Source organism: Apodemus sylvaticus, chromosome 1 (assembly GCF_947179515.1).
Source record: "Apodemus sylvaticus chromosome 1, mApoSyl1.1, whole genome shotgun sequence".
NCBI classification, from domain to species: Eukaryota; Metazoa; Chordata; class Mammalia; order Rodentia; family Muridae; genus Apodemus; species Apodemus sylvaticus.
This window is the reverse complement of record NC_067472.1, coordinates 210,214,456-210,230,762: the sequence shown is the minus strand read 5'-3', so window position 1 is coordinate 210,230,762 and position 16,307 is coordinate 210,214,456. Positions and strand designations below refer to the sequence as shown.

Sequence of the window (16,307 nt, the reverse complement as noted above, 5' to 3'; positions counted from 1 at the left end):
ACAAGTCTGTCTAAAGAAAATTTAACAGTGTATATAATTTTTTTCCTAATAAAAGGAAATAAACATGTACGCTTATTGTTTTTATAATTGTGCAGAAGAATCCATGTGGAGTGTTCTTCAAGGAAGATTTTTTTTCAATGGTAAGCACAACAGAGTATTAGCCGCACTCATGTTAAGTTCCATGAATGGATATCACTGGAAGAAAACATTTCTTTAATTTCAGCACCTCAAAATTGTCAGGATCCTGAATATAATTGCTGATGAAACTCAAAAGGAGGAAGTTGTCTAGTGGTGAGTTAGCCATCTTTTATTAAATATTTACTTTTATGTGAATACATTTTTTTGTCCATATATATGTATATGTACCACATGTGAGACTAATGTCCATGGATGTGAGGAAAAGGTTTAGGAACCAAATGGGTTGTTTGCTGTGCTGCAAGTACCTCCTGGGAACTTGTCTGCAAAAGCAACAATTGCTCATGTCTCCTGATCTAACTCAACAATTGCAGAATAGTTATTTAGGGAAAAGTATTTTTTATTCATTGACAAAAATCCTACATGATAGCTCACACTAGAAGGATTTTTCCAGTCACTAACAATATAAGTTCTTCAATGCACATGCAGTGGAGTTCTCAATAGCATGAAGCCAACAAAGAATGGCACACACAGCATAGATGAATCATTTCAAAACCTTGCTCTGGAGCACGGAAGACATACAGAGTGACTATGTTTCTACTCTCCCATACTCCGTACACTTGGAAATTTTTGAGTGAAATGTGGGCATGCCATAACAAATTATGGTTAAGGAGAACGCTTTATTTTAGATATAAAAAGAAAACATCCGGGGGGGGGTGCGGGGAATAGTAAAAGAAGACCTGAAGACAGTGGGAAGAAGACCAAGGGAATCAAGACAACATTGTCTCATGAGAAGAACCGAGAGGAGGAACCTGAGAAGAAATAAGAGGGCAACAGCCGATGAATAAAGTTTATGACAAATTATTTTAAAATGTCAAATTACTTTATAAAAGTTTATAAATATTTTATAACATGAAATGAAAAATTTTATAGGAAAGAGAAGTTGGAGGGAAAGTAAAACTCAGTATATGCAGAGGTTTAAAACTAGATGGCAGGCATAGTGCAGAGAGGAGGAGGTGGTATGTGTAATGCTGTAACACTCTACTCTCAACAGTGGTCAAATCATGGAAACAGAAACTAAACAGAGATACAGTGAAACTAACAAAAGTTATGAACCAAATGGATCTAACAGATATTTATAGGATATTCCATCCTCAAGCAAAAGAATATACCTTCTCAGCACCTCATGGTACCTTCTCCAAAATTAACCATGTAACTGGTCACAAAACAGGCCTCAACAGATAGAGAAATATTGAAAATATTCCATGCACCTTATCAGATCACCACGGCCTAAGGCTGGTCTTAAGCTCAAACAAAAACAATTGAAAACACACCCCGTAAGCCCCCTTCTCTTCCCCTGTCCTCCCACCAAGCCCTTCCCACTTCCCCATTCTGGTTTTGCCGAATACTGTTTCACTGAGTCTTTCCAGAACCAGGGGCCACTCCTCCTTTCTTCTTGTACCTCATTTGATGTGTGGATTATGTTTTGGGTATTCCAGTTTTCTAGGTTAATATCCACTTATTAGTGAGTGCATACCATGATTCACCTTTTGAGTCTGGGTTACCTCACTTAGTATGATGTTCTCTAGCTCCATCCATTTGCCTAAGAATTTCATGAATTCACTGTTTCTAATGGCTGAATAGTACTCCATTGTGTAGATATACCACATTTTTTCCATCCACTCTTCTGTTGAGGGATACCTGGGTTCTTTCCAGCATCTGGCAATTATAAACAGGGCTGCTATGAACATAGTAGAGCATGTATCCTTATTACATGGTGGGGAGTCTTCTGGGTATATGCCCAGGAGTGGTATAGCAGGATCTTCTGGAAGTGAGGTGCCCAGGTTTCGGAGGAATCGCCAGACTGCTTTCCAGAGTGGTTGTACCAATTTGCAACCCCACCAGCAGTGGAGGAGTGTTCCTCTTTCTCCACACCCTCTCCAACACCTGCTGTCTCCTGAATTTTTAATCTTAGCCATTCTGACTGGTGTAAGATGAAATCTTAGGGTTGTTTTGATTTGCATTTCCCTAATGACTAATGAAGTTGAGCATTTTTTAAGATGCTTCTCTGCCATCCAAAGTTCTTCAGGTGAGAATTCTTTGTTTAACTCTGTACCCCATTTTTTAATAGGGTTGTTCGGTTTTCTGGAGTCTAACTTCTTGAGTTCTTTATATATATTGGATATTAGCCCTCTATCTGATGTAGGATTGGTGAAACAATTCGACAACATAAGGAGGTCAAAGGGATACAAATTGGAAAGGAAGAAGTCAAACTATCATTATTTGCAGACGACATGATCGTCTACCTAAGTGACCCAAAAAACTCCACTAGAGAGCTCCTACAGCTGATAAACAACTTCAGCAAAGTGGCAGGTTATAAAATCAACTCAAGCAAATCAGTGGCCTTCCTATACTCAAAGGATAAGCAGGCTGAGAAAGAAATTAGGGAAATGACCCCCTACACAATAGCCACAAACAGTATAAAGTATCTTGGGGTGACTCTTACCAAACATGTGAAGGATCTGTATGACAAGAACTTCAAGACTCTGAAGAAGGAAATGGAAGAAGACCTAAAAAAATGGGAAAACCTCCCATCTCATGGATCGGTAGAATCAATATAGTTAAAATGGCCATTTTGCCAAAAGCAATCTACAGATTCAATGCAATCCCCATCAAAATCCCAACTCAGTTCTTAGAGTTAGAAAGAGCAATTCTCAAATTCATCTGGAATAACAAAAAAACCACAGGATATCTAAAACTATTCTCAGCAACAAAAGAAAATCTGGGGGAATCAGTATCCCTGACCTCAAGCAATACTACAGAGCAATAGTGTTAAAAACTGCATAGTATTGGTACAGTGACAGGCAGGAGGATCAATGGAACAGGATTGAAGATCCAGAAATGAACCCACACACCTATGGCCACTTGATCCTCGACAAAGAGGCTGAAAACATCCAATGGAAAAAAGATAGCCTTTTCAACAAATGGTGCTGGTTCAACTGGAGGTCAGCATGCAGAAGAATGCGAATTGATCCATCCTTGTCTCCTTGTACTAAGCTCAAATCCGAATGGATCAAGGACCTCCACATAAAGCCAGACACTCTGAAGCTAATAGAAAAGAAACTGGGGAAGACCCTTGAGGACATCGGTACAGGGAGAAAGTTTCTGAACAGAACACCAATAGCGTATGCTCTAAGAGCAAGAATTGACAAATGGGACCTCATAAAATTACAAAGTTTCTGTACGGCAAAGGACACCATCAAGAGGACAAATCGGCAACCAACAAAAAAGAGTTAATACTGATACTCTTCTAACTTTTCCACAAAATAGAAACTCAAGGAACACTACCCAACTCATTCTATGAAGCCACAATAACGCTTATACAGAAACCAAACAAAAACCAAGCAAGGAAGGAGAACTTTAGACAAATCTCCCTCATGAACATAAATGCAAAAATACTGAACAAAATTCTGGCTAACCGAATCCAAGAATGCATCAAAACTATAATTCACCACGATCAGGTAGGCTTCATCCCAGGAATTCAGATGGTTCAATATATGGAAATCCATCAATGCAATTCACTACATAAACAACTAAAGGGAAAAAAAACACATGGTTATTTCATTAGATGCTGAAAAGGCTTTTAACATATTCCAGCATCCCTTCATGATAAAAGTCTTGGAGAGATCAGGAATCCAAGGCCCATACCTAAACATAGTGAAAGCAATATACTGCAAACTAGTAGAAAACATCAAACTAAATGGAGAGAAACTTGAAGCAATCCCACTAAAATTGGGGACCAGACAAGGCTGTTCACTCTCTCCCTATCTATTCAATATAGTACTTGAAGTTCTAGCTAGAGGAATCAGGCAGCAAAAGGAAGTAAAAGGTATACAAATTGGAAAAGAAGAAGTCAAAATATTACTATTTGCAGATGATATGATAGTATACTTAAGTGACCCCAAGACTTCCACCAGAGGGTCCCTGGTTCTGGAAAGACTCAGTGAAACAGTATTTGGCAAAACCAGAACGGGGAACTGGGAAGGGGTGGGAGGGAGGACAGGGGAAGAGAAGGGGGCTTACGGGACTTTCGGGAGTGGGGGGGGCTAGAAAAGGGGAAATCATTTGAAATGTAAATAAATTATATCGAATAAAAAAAAGAATGAAACAAAAAAAAATGAAAAAAAAAAAAAAAAAAGACTTCCACCAGAGAACTCCTAAAGCTGATAAACAACTTCAGCAAACTGGCTGGATATAAACTTAACTCAAACAAATCAGTGGCCTTCCTCTATTCAAAGTATAAACAAGATGAGAAAGAAATTATTTCTGTTGCCCATACACTCATAGGTTTGTGAGGCTACCTCTGGGATTTTGGTTGATGTACTAGAGGGCACATTCTTATGGAAAACTGATTCTCCTTGCCTGAAAGTTAGGAACTGTCCATAGCTACTCTGTTAGTATTGGGGTGTCATGAGCCCCTTTCTCAGGCAAGGAAATTGCTTGTCCTATCTAGTATTGTGCCTGTCTTATGCAGTCAAACACAGCAGCTGAGAATTCATGACTGCGGTGGTCCTGTCATAGCCAGTAGGCACTGTTTGCCTCTAATTATCCACAACATCTGACTCATACGTTCTTTCCATGCTATTGTCCATGATGTTATCTGAACCTTCAGTGATGGGTATGATATAGAGATCTAATTTTTGACTGGGCATGACCGAGTCACTCATTCTCTGCACTTTAGTCATTGTGATAACCATGTTCACAGCACACAGAAGCTTCAATGATGATATCTGAGTGTTGCACTAATTTATGGCTATGGATATAAGAATTTAGAGGGAAGTTTAACAATGTGTCCATTTAGGGAAAGAATGGAGTTTGTTGAGTCTATGGGGCCTGGGAGTTTCCCTAGCATGGTTTCTGGTCTAATTTGGAGCATCAGGCTTCCTAAAGAAAAGTGGTTTTCATCCTGTGTGTCACAACTCTCAGAAAACTCTTATTTTTGGCTATCTTAGCATTTCTCGACCATAAACTAACTTTCATTGCTACCTCAAAACAGTAATTTTGCTACTGTGTGGTGTCATAATTCTTAATACCATTAGAAAGAAGTGTTGATAGTATAAATGATAATTATCTGTTTCTATCCAATAGCATCCAGGAAATCTTTAAATCCAAAATCTGGCAGTGTCTGTCGAATGCCTTTTGGGATGATAGACAAGAAGTTGCCAAAAGCCAAGTGCTCTATAACTAGGTCTTTGGGCATTAAGGCTTTCCACTGTATCTCAAAATGTCATAATAAAATATTGTTGAGGAATTGTCAAGCATTCTGTTATCTGGAAGATGAGGAAAATTACCATTGCAAAGCATACAGAAGTCATTTTCCTTTCAATTAAAAGGTAAATAAATTTATTGTGGTCAAGAAACACTGGAAATACATTGAGTCCATTACTTCATATAGTTAGCTTAAATAAAATGATCATCACTTTTTCTTTATGTGAGTAGAGATTCTCTATTATTTCAAAAATAGTAGATATGTTGACTAAAATGTAATGTTTTCCATGGATGTGGTGTTGTACCCCTTTCATTCTGCAACTCAAGAGACAGAGGAAGACAGAGCTATGAATTTGAGGTTAATCTTGTCTGCAGACATTTCCAGAACAGTCATTGCAACATACAGAGAATAATGTTCCCAAAAAGCATAAAAGGAAACAAAGAAGATTAATGTAGTCGTTACTTTTGACTAAACACATTAATTTGGGGTAAATTTTTTAAGTAAAGTATTTTAAGAATATGGCATTATCTCTGAAGTTTAAATGAAACAATTAATATTCATCCTAAAAACATAAAATATTTGATAATAGTATCCACAAAGAGTGATTAAATATTCAGAATATTTAAAACATATTTCAATTTAAGCTTTATCTTGTTTTTAATGATGTGTGTTTGGCTGTTGTATGTGAGTATGAGTGCCAGCAGAGCCCAGAGGCTTATGATCTCCTACACCCAGATCTGGACATGGTTGTGAGCTGCTCATTGGAGCTAGGAACCCAGCACAGAGGCAAAGAATAGCAGTATGCACTCTTAACCACTGACTCCCCTCTCTACCATAAAGAAAGTATTTAAAACTTAATCTGAAGAAAACAAAAACATAAAATAAGTGAGAAATGGGTTCATGACCGGTATAAGTTTTTAAACTATTCAGGAATGTCCAAAATGTGTGAAAAATGAGACCCAATGTCACCAATAGATATGGAAATGCAGTGATGAGATGCTAATCAGAATAGCAAAGACAGATAATTACACACCTTATAAACAGGTGTTTAAAAATACCTATTACACAAATAAAAGCAAGAGGTTAAGGGGCTGAACATATAGAGAAATAAGAATCCTAACACAGACTTCATTGAAAGTAAAATGTTGTAGAATCTCTACAATTTACTATTGGTTTTGCTTTAACAAAATTGAAAAATAATTACCAAGTTCCAATGTAGTATTACTGCATCTCCCACACATTGAGACATCAGATCTTGTTATTTATAATAGCAAATGCTGGGCAAAGATCTGGGGATATGAGAGGATACTATGACACACATGGAATTATCAGTATTGAGGATAAACAAGTTGTCTGGTTTTCCCTGCTTTTCTGAGTTTCAGTAGTTCTCATGAAGAATTTGCAAAGATTACCATGTAATAAGGATACATGTTCTACTATGTTCATAGCAGCCCTATTTATAATTGCCAGATGCTGGAAAGAACCCAGGCATCCCTCAACAGAAGAGTGGATGCAAAAAATGTGGTATATCTACACAATGGAGTACTATTCAGCCATTAGAAACAATGAATTCATGAAATTTTTAGGCAAATGGATGGAGCTAGAAAACATCATACTAAGTGAGGTAACCCAGACTCAAAAGGTGAATCATGGTATGCACTCACTAATAAGTGGATATTAACCTAGAAAACTGGAATACCCAAAACATAATCCACACATCAAATGAGGTACAAGAAGAAAGGAGGAGTGGCCCCTGGTTCTGGAAAGACTCAGTGAAACAGTATTCAGCAAAACCAGAACGGGGAAGTGGGAAGGGGTGGGTGAGAGGACAGGGGAAGAGAAGGGGGCTTACGGGACTTTCGGGGAGTGGGGGGGCTAGAAAAGGGGAAATCATTTGAAATGTAAATAAATGATATCTAATAAAAAAAAGACCTGCCCCTTTTTGTGAAATAGAAAATGAAAGTAAAACTAAAAATGAGATATCTGAATGAAACAACCTTAAAAGTGTGGGTACAGTTCATGTATACACTTGAGCCTAGTGCTCCTGGCTTAGTAGCCAGTTTACAGTTTCAGTAGCTAAGCTTAGTCTCAGTTTAGAAAACAGCCTGTGGAGTTAGCATGGAGGCAGGGGTGGATGTGGAGAGGCCTGCTCGGAAAGGCTGGCCAGGGATGGGTGGGAGGCAGATCTCTGAGTTAAAGGCCAGCCTGGTCTACAGAGTGAGTTCTAGGACCAAATCCAAAAAACAAAGCAAAAACAAAAGGAGGTGTTAAGGAGTATTCCAGGCTACTTGCTGTGTACACCAAGAAAATTCGCAGTTGAATTTTGAGATTAGCGTGGTTATTAGCACTTTCAGCTGGGAGCCAGCAGATGGGGTGGGTGTCAGCAAGCAGGTGGGAGCAAGGCAGTGAATCAGTGGGAGGGAGTCCACCGGTGGATGGGTGGGTGTCAGCAAGCAGTGAGCAGGTGGGAGGAGGCGGCATGCTTGCCAGCTGGAGGCAGCAAGCTGGCAGGTGGGCGGGCGGAGGCAGCGAGAGGGCGGGCTGAGGCGGTGAGCGGGCGGGCGAGAGGCGGAGAGCGGGCGGGCAGGGGGAGGAGAGGGGGAGGGTGGGAGGTGGCAAGAAGGCGGGCGGGGGCGGAGAGCGGGCGGGCAGGGGTGGTGAGCAGGCGGGCGGAGATGGCGAGCAGGTGGGCGAGAGGCAGAGAGCGGGCGGGCGGGGGCGGAGAGCGGGCGGGCGGGGGGTGGAGAGCGGGCGGGCGGGGGCAGCGAGAAGGCTGGCAGAGGCGGAGAGTGGGCGGGCAGGGGGTGGAGAGCGGGCGGGTGGGAGGTGGCGAGAAGGCGGGCGGGGGGTGGGGGGGCGGAGAGCCCTCCCTTCCGCGGTGAGGAAGCTGTGGATCAGCTTTCCATTGGACACTGTGAAGTGAGCAGAACCATTCCCAGGCAGGCAGCCTCACTTGAAGTGCTGAAGAGGTTAAGATTCTTCTGGGGAGCAGAACAGGCAGAAAAGCTGACTTAGCAGCTAGAGAAGAGTCACCTCTCACTTCATCTGCATACTCGTGCAGTTAGAAGGTGCTCAGATCCACAGTGCACGGACTTGAGTTGGGGTGTCACGCAGTTAGAGCACACAGTAGTGTTCTGACTGGGAATTGGATTAAGCTAGCAAAGGTCCACTTGAGTGAATCTTGGTGTGGCGGGGGCGGGGCACCCATATGCTTCCTGCCCCAAATTTATAGATGCAAAGTTCTGTTGGGTGCGGGGGAAGGTAGATGCATGCTTTAAAAGCATTGTAACTCCAGGATCTCCAGGTCGTTTATTAGATTAGGGCTGTTATAACCAAGGCACTGGTGGCTTATGGTCAGCTCTAAGTTAGCTTAACTGAACATCCTCAGAGACGGATGCATTTAACACAAAACCAAGAAATCGAACCCACTGCTGTCTCCTCCCTCCCTTCCACTTCTCCAGTATATGGGTTCTGAAGTTGAAATGGGGGAGATTTGAATATAGAATTCCTATTCTCAAACTGTTCCTTAATCTAACGCTGCATTGTACTTTGGGGAGAGCTATAAGTAATTCACCTTTAAAACAATAGACTCTGATTTGCTGAAGATGGTTGGTATTTTTTTCAGGTATGTCTCCCCGTTTGCACCCAGGGTTAAAGTGTCAGACTAAATTTTTAGAAGAAAATAGAGAAATTCAGGTACATTCATTACAAAATATTCAGCAAAGTGGACCCTGGCAGTTTCCTAATTTTCCAAGTGCTGGAGACAGCATTGCCATGCAAAGAAATTCAGGTTCAAACCCCCACACTGTCCCTGTCTTTTCTCCCACTCCTTCCTGTTCCTTTAGCCCCTCCCCTCCCCTTCCTTCCTGGATCTCTCTAATTATCTTGCTGTCATAACACCTGCTCTCAGCCCACTCTGTGAGTCCTGTGATCAGGGGTTCAGGAAAGGAGGCTTGGGTTAACGTGGCCATGAATGTATTCTGCCAAGGAAAATGTTCTTACTTTGACACAAGAAAATACTGAGTGACAGGCTCTGAGGAAGGGCTTGGCTCCTAAGGATTAGAATGTACACCAAGCACTTCCTGAGCAGCCTGCTGAGCCCGGTGGTCTGACTGTGAGCGTGCACCACGCGGGAGGCTGGCTTTTCTCCTGTCTCTAGTCTGGGTGGTGAGTGGGGGCTGGCACTGTACTGTCACAGGTTCCTAGGACCTAAGGGGAATCCTCAGCAACTCCTGGGGAAGGCTGGGAGTAACTTACCAGGAAGCTGATTTATCTGTCTAAAGGGTGGTGTGGGCATCACCACCCTCTTGTTTGATCTGCCTAGGATTTCCTCTTGGAGCTGTGGTACAGATAGAGGTGACATTGGAAAGATACCAAACAGATTTCTCATGTGTTCTATGGGTTTCAATTCTGAAAAAATAAAAAAAGATTTCAATATAAAACAAAACAGTATGTCAGTGCCTCTTAAGAACAGCATTAAAGTCGGAACAGGAGCACTCCTTCCTGTGGTTTTCTCTCATTGTGGAGGTGATGCAGCTCTGTTCAACGGGAAGTACTTGTGTTATGAGGATGCGCGCACTCCAGGGGACCAGATGATCACATGCAAAACCGAGTTTTTTCCTCACATAAACAAAAATTTTTCTAGAAAAAGTTATTATAAATTAAGTATGTTAGTAATGTAACTCCTCCGGAGAAGGGAAGAGGCCAGAGATGTATTTTCTTGAAGAGATATATACAAGAAGCATAATTTCACACAATTAAAATATTTTGATGCACCTTCTAGAAAGTGGATGTTACTGGACTCATGAAGATCGACATCAGAGTAAAATAACCAAGTGGGCCTTAGGGCTGTGGTGGCAGGTTTTAGTTACTTTTTAACTTAGAGTATATTAACTGTACATACTGAGGGGTTACAACATGGTGTTTTCACATGTGTGAAGTATGTGCCTGTGTCACATTCAGCTCCGCCGTGTTTCATCCATGTTCCCGTCTGCCGCTCTCTGGAGCTTCTCCTCATCTCAGAAATTCCTATTTGACTCTGATTCACATCATAGAAAAGGTAACATTGGCCATTCCGGGGCTAATTTTCTTAAGGTAACCTCCATTTCCGTAACTTTGAGACAGTTTTCAAACCAATGGTGATATGTGGAGGATTGTAGTGTCTACATGTGAGAAAAACAGCTTGGAGCTGGCTCAGAGGTTAAAGGAATGTAGCCATCACCTAGAAGATCCAAGGTTTATTTTCAGCATTCAATAGCTGCTCAAAACTATGAGTAATTTCACTCGTAAGGGGTCCAACGCCATCTTCTGATATTTTCAGGTATTTTATGCATAGGGTATAGACATTCATGCAGGAAAAATCCCCATACATATAAAATAAAATTGAAGGTGTGTAAATACACACACACACACAGAGAGAGACATATTCCTGAGTCATCATGTCTTCTTTCTGCCTTTTAATTTTTCATCTTCATTTACATATTGTTTAATTTCATGTAAAATGTTTGTATAAATTTGAATAAATCTATTATTTCTATAGATAAATTTATTTGAAAATTTTCACATTATTGAATAGTAAAGTCTGTAAGGAAGATGCTACGATCAAATGACTAGTGAGCACTCCACACCGAAGAAGTCAGTTACTGGAAGCTTAGTGCTTCCATACGATTTACTGTCTTAGCATCCTATGACAGATAAAAAGATTCTGCATAGTTAGAAGTAAAAGGGAGAACAGGGCTCATGCTCCATTTGAAGGTAGCGTTATCGTTTACTACAACAGGGTAAAACAGGCTGAAACTTAACTTCCTATTGCTAATGACACCAAAGGGACAAAATGTGAGAAAGCATATTTCTAGAAATATAAATACGCCTAACTCAGTGAGGAAGCATCTAAAATTTTGTTCTTTATGGAATTAGATTTTCTCTATTATTTAAATGGAAAGTAATAGATGTTTCCTAAAGATGAATATGTTCACTAGATGCGATGTCATAAGCCTTAATCCTAGCACCCAAGAGGCATAGGCAGAGACAGATAGACCAATGAATTTGAGGCGAACCTGGATTACCAAGTCATTTATAGAAAAGCTAGGCTACATGCAAAGAAACCCTGTCTTATGTCTCTATGATACAGAAATACTTACAACTAAATTTGAAAAACAACCTAAAATATAAAACAAATGAGGAATGGATTCACACTTGGATAAATTTCCTATAAACAACTCAGAAATGTCCAAACTTTATGCAAAATTAAACACATCCTCCAAAATTAAGGAAATACAATGGGGGATGCAGGTCAAACTGGCGAGGCGAGGTAACATTCTGTGTAGATCAGGTAATAGTCAAAACAAACTAAGACAAAAGCAGGAGATCTGATGTATCCATAGACACATAAAACAGGAAGTGCAAATATATACACTTTAGCACAAACACATAAAATAAAATTTTTTGATAGGCAGATCTAGAGGCAGACACATTTGTCAGATTTCAGCTTCCTAACAACTGTGGAGACCAAAGACAAAAGGATTTGTATGCTCTTTGGGGTCACCTTACCTGGAGAACAAATTGTTAAAAAAGACTGTCTCAAATAAGGTAGAAAGTAAGACACAATAGCCCCACACACTGGCACCCATCCACACACAGGACACACAAAAGCACAAGAAACAACGCACAGTAGAAACAGAACCATCAACATTTATTTACTACTGGAAAATCAGATAACAGCCAGTATTTAGGCACTTGAAAAAATTTGGTGAACAAACTGACAAATGTTTACCCTCACATGCCAGTGGCATGGGACAGCACATGGAAGGAATAATCTGAATGTTAAATGAAACAGCTTAACTGGCTAACTCCATAACAGGCTTCTAATGTGCAGATGAGACCCTGAGGCTGAATCCCTGCTCACCCGGAGGTGTGAGCGCTTCATTCTGATTTGTGGAACTTCCTGAAGTGACAGTGGTATGTGGATGACTGGCAGAAGCTGCTATCACACAGGGAGCAGGAGTATGGCTTCTCTCCTGTGTGGATCCTCTCATGAGCCTGCAGGTTGGTCTTGTAGCGGAAGGCCCTTCCACAGGCATCGCATGTGAAAAGCTTCCCTGCCTTGTGTATGACCTCATGAAATTGAAGTTCCGAGACTTGGTGAAAGCCTGTCTGGCACACCTTACAGAAAAATGGCCTCTCCTTCTTGTGTGTTTTCTGGTGGATGGAGAGGTTGCAGGGATATTTGAAGGTTCTGGGACATTCCTCGCATTTGTATGGTTTGGGGTCTCTCTGGAGTCTCTCTTGGTTACCCTTAAAGGTGGAATTTGCCTCATGATTCTGGAAAAGAGGGACAGACTTAGGGGTAGACGGCTCTGGCCTGCAGAGGAAGCCTGGGACCTCCATAGGGACAACTCCAGGAGAAGCTGTCCACAGAGACCTGTCGAGGGACCTGCGGGTACTGCACACTGCTATTCTTGAATCCTGAGGCTCTCTGTAAGAAACGCCTTCCACATCAGGTACAGAGTACTGCTCTCCCTGGATAATGAAAATGGAATCTCCCTCACTTGTGAGACGAATAACCCCGCCACTCACATCAGTAGCGTTGTGGCCATCTCCAGTCTCCTCAGACTGCTTGGTGAGGGAGAGAAACACTGGCTGAACCTCCATAAGGACCTCTTCAGAAGAAGGTGCCCTCAGGGACACTTCCTGGGACCTGGAAGTATCTTGAGTTACTCTTCTGGAAACCTGTGGGACTCCATAAGAAACATCCCTGTCTTCAAGCTCCGGATATTGCACTCTCTGGAAGGTGCAAAGGGAATCCCTCACAGTTCCAGCACTATTAACACCGTCACTTCCAACACTAGTGTTCCAAGGGGGTTGGCAGCCATCGTCTGTATTTTCATGTCCTGTGACAAATAAGACAATTGATAAAACTGTATACAAGTAGAGAATCACACTGCAGCCCTTTTCTGTCCAGCCTGACTCACCTGCTGCCAAGAACACATCTTTGGGGATCTCCAAGAGTGCCCTTGCGTTCTCTTGTGTGGGAGTTGTTGCTACCTTCTGTTGCTCCAAATGTGCGATGACTTCTTTTAAGGGCATGTTCTCAGAAAAGAGGGCTTCCTGCCCGTGCATGGTTACATGGACCTGTAAACAAAGCCAGTGACCACCCGTGAGCCTCTGCTGTAGTCTCTAGTCTCTGGGCAGTGAAGGAGCAGTGCTACTCCATCTTAAGGTTAGGAACCTTATTAGAATCATTGCAGTTTTTTTTTTTTTTTTTTTTTTTTTTTTGTAAAATTTGAATTTGATATCTTGGCCCATTTTCTGAAATTTGACAAGTTCTGAAGCCTATACTCTTACTATGAGCTGTATGAGCTGACCTCCACCGTGACAAGTTTTGAAATGTTCAGACAAATTCCTATATAAACAATGACCCCTCCCCTTACACCATCAGTTTTTAGAGTGATATAAACCCCACTGTCTGTTGGTTCACTGAGATTTTCTCAAAGCCAACCTGTGAGAAACAGCCTTGTCTGACATAAAACAGGGCTTGCTTAATTCATGCAAAAGTTTGTGTGATTTTCTTTACCCTCATACTGTCATGAACTTAACTACAGGTAATTGTAACTTTCAGTCTGGAATCCTCGGGATCTCTATGCACACTCTGTAGTAGATACCACGTTGGTGTCTTGGCCTCAGACAGATAAGTGGCTCCTTCTCAAAGACCACTTAAGAGAGATGGCCCTGTGTGAGAGAGAATGTCAGTGTGGGGACAGTCTCCACTGGCATTCCTTCAGTGGGTCAAAGGCGGGTAACTGTTATTTTCATTTAGCGTCCCAAGGGTCTCCATGTTAACTGCGCAGTGGATGCCCCTGTAAAGTCCTAGCCTCAGACAGGCAACGGTTAGTCCTGTCCTGGAACTCTGTGATGCTCCATAGTCATTCTGAAGAAGCCGAGGCTTTCCCACCTCCAGCCATTGGTCCTTAAGTGGCCGCTCCCTCTCAGTCACTTCACTTTTCTGTGTGAGTGGGCTTTCTTTTAACACTTATATGTTTTTTGTCCCTCCCATGACACTGTTGCCCTAAACAATAATCCTTGACCAAAGATGTCCTTATCAAGAAAGCTTTAATTTGGGAAAGGGGGAGGTTTTATTTATTTATTTATTTATTTATTTATTTATTTATTTATTTATTTATTATTGAACCCTTAAACAAAAATCACACCTGTCTGAATCAAGTCCTACACCTACATTGTCTGACTAGGACACGCTCTGCCTCCGCTCTGAGGAACAAGACTGTATATTATGACAGCAGTTTGCTTGGAGTTTAGATTCCACCATGAAATTTTTAATATAAAACAAAGCCCAAGTGTGGACAAGGAATAAAACCAACTGCAAGGAGAACTCAAACAGTGGGGAGGGGAAGGTCCCCATACCTATGAAAGGGATCATGTTTTAGACCCAAGTTCTTGGCCAGCCTGGGCTACACTACGAAACCATACTTCAAATGGGAAAACAAAAACAAAAACCTAGAAACAAAATGAAACCAAAACTAAAATACATAAAACCTAAAGAAGTGATTTGCATAGCAATGACATCATACAATGTGTGAGGTTTCATTTCTAATGTGTGTGTGTGTGTGTGTGTTTGTGTGTGTGTATATATATACACACACATTAGATACACATATATATGTGTATATATACATATATATTCACACACACACACACACACATATATATATATATACATATATATATATATATGTATATATATATATATATATATTTGTCGCTCCCATTGACTACTAGCCCTAGACAAGTATCCTTGATCACAGATGTTCTTAACAAGAAAACTTTAATTTGGAACCCCCTGGATCTCAAAATTAAAATTGAAAATTTTCTCCACCTTGGCAATTTTTATCACTGACTGAGAAATACACAAATCCAGCCACTAGAAGAAGATTCAGTGTATTTACATTCACATTACGTCTTTCAAGGTTTGAAAATTTGAACTGAAGCACCAGTATTCATTAAGGCATTTCTTATGAAACTGACACTGTTGTGAATGGATGTGACAGTGCTAGGTCAACATCAGAGTCCTTGCTCAGCTGCTGTGCACCTCAGTTTTCTGGATAGGACATCTAACTGGCGAGCATTAGCCAATCTGGAAAGCAAGGTAGTCACTTGACTACCCAGAGCCTGCCTTGTATGTACAGGGACTGAGAGACCAAATCTTCTGGGTTCAGACTCTAGCTTAGAGAGGCTAACCTAAGGTTGTACTCAAGTTAACAAACAGGCTGGTAACTAGCAGCAGTTTCCAGGCTACCCCAAAATAATACCTGCATCTAGCACCAGTTTCCAGGTTATTCCCCAACAATTTTGCCACCCCAGGCTACAAGTCCGGCCCTGACACTTCACTTCCTAATGTCTATCAATCAGGAGAAAAACAGAAGTGATGTTTATGGTTTAGGTCTCAGTACCAGCCAACGATGTTAAAGGCCATAATGGCCCCCCAGTCAGATGTATACCAGACTAGAGACCCCTTTCTTGCCTCTATAAATGCTTGCCTAAAATTAGGCTCAGAGCTCCAACTTCCTGCTGTGTCTCGAAGTCAAGGTTGAATAAAAAGACTAATGCAGTTGCATTACATATAGCTCTCAGTGTGCTTTTGAGGTTCACAAACTTTTCATGGTACAACAGGATCAGAGAGTAGTGCTGAGAGTCAAGAGATAAGATGTGAGCTAAGATTCCAACACAGTTCTCACAATTAGAATATGACTGAGCCATCCTCCAGGCAGAAGGCATTTCCTCTAAAACCCTTAAATTCTTGTCCAAATGTCAATGCCACAGTCTCTGTGAAACAATGTAACTATACTACATTTAATTAGAACCATCAATCATTTGGTGGTAACCTTTCTGA

At 41.2% G+C, this 16,307-nt stretch overlaps 1 protein-coding gene across 1 annotated transcript; it reads right to left on the bottom strand.

Annotated features, from left to right (window-relative positions):
- Nucleotides 1–12,325: 12,325 nt before the first annotated feature.
- On the bottom strand, nucleotides 12,326–13,522 carry LOC127675064 (zinc finger and SCAN domain containing protein 4F-like). The gene has a single exon (XM_052171042.1). It carries the CDS (start codon nucleotides 13,520–13,522, stop codon nucleotides 12,326–12,328), a length of 1,197 nt encoding a protein of 398 aa, XP_052027002.1.
- Nucleotides 13,523–16,307: the final 2,785 nt, after the last annotated feature.

Excerpts from the sequence above, each read along its gene's own strand:
- LOC127675064 (XM_052171042.1), bottom strand. The coding sequence starts at position 13,522 with ATGCACGGGCAGGAAGCCCTCTTTTCTGAGAACATGCCCTTAAAAGAA.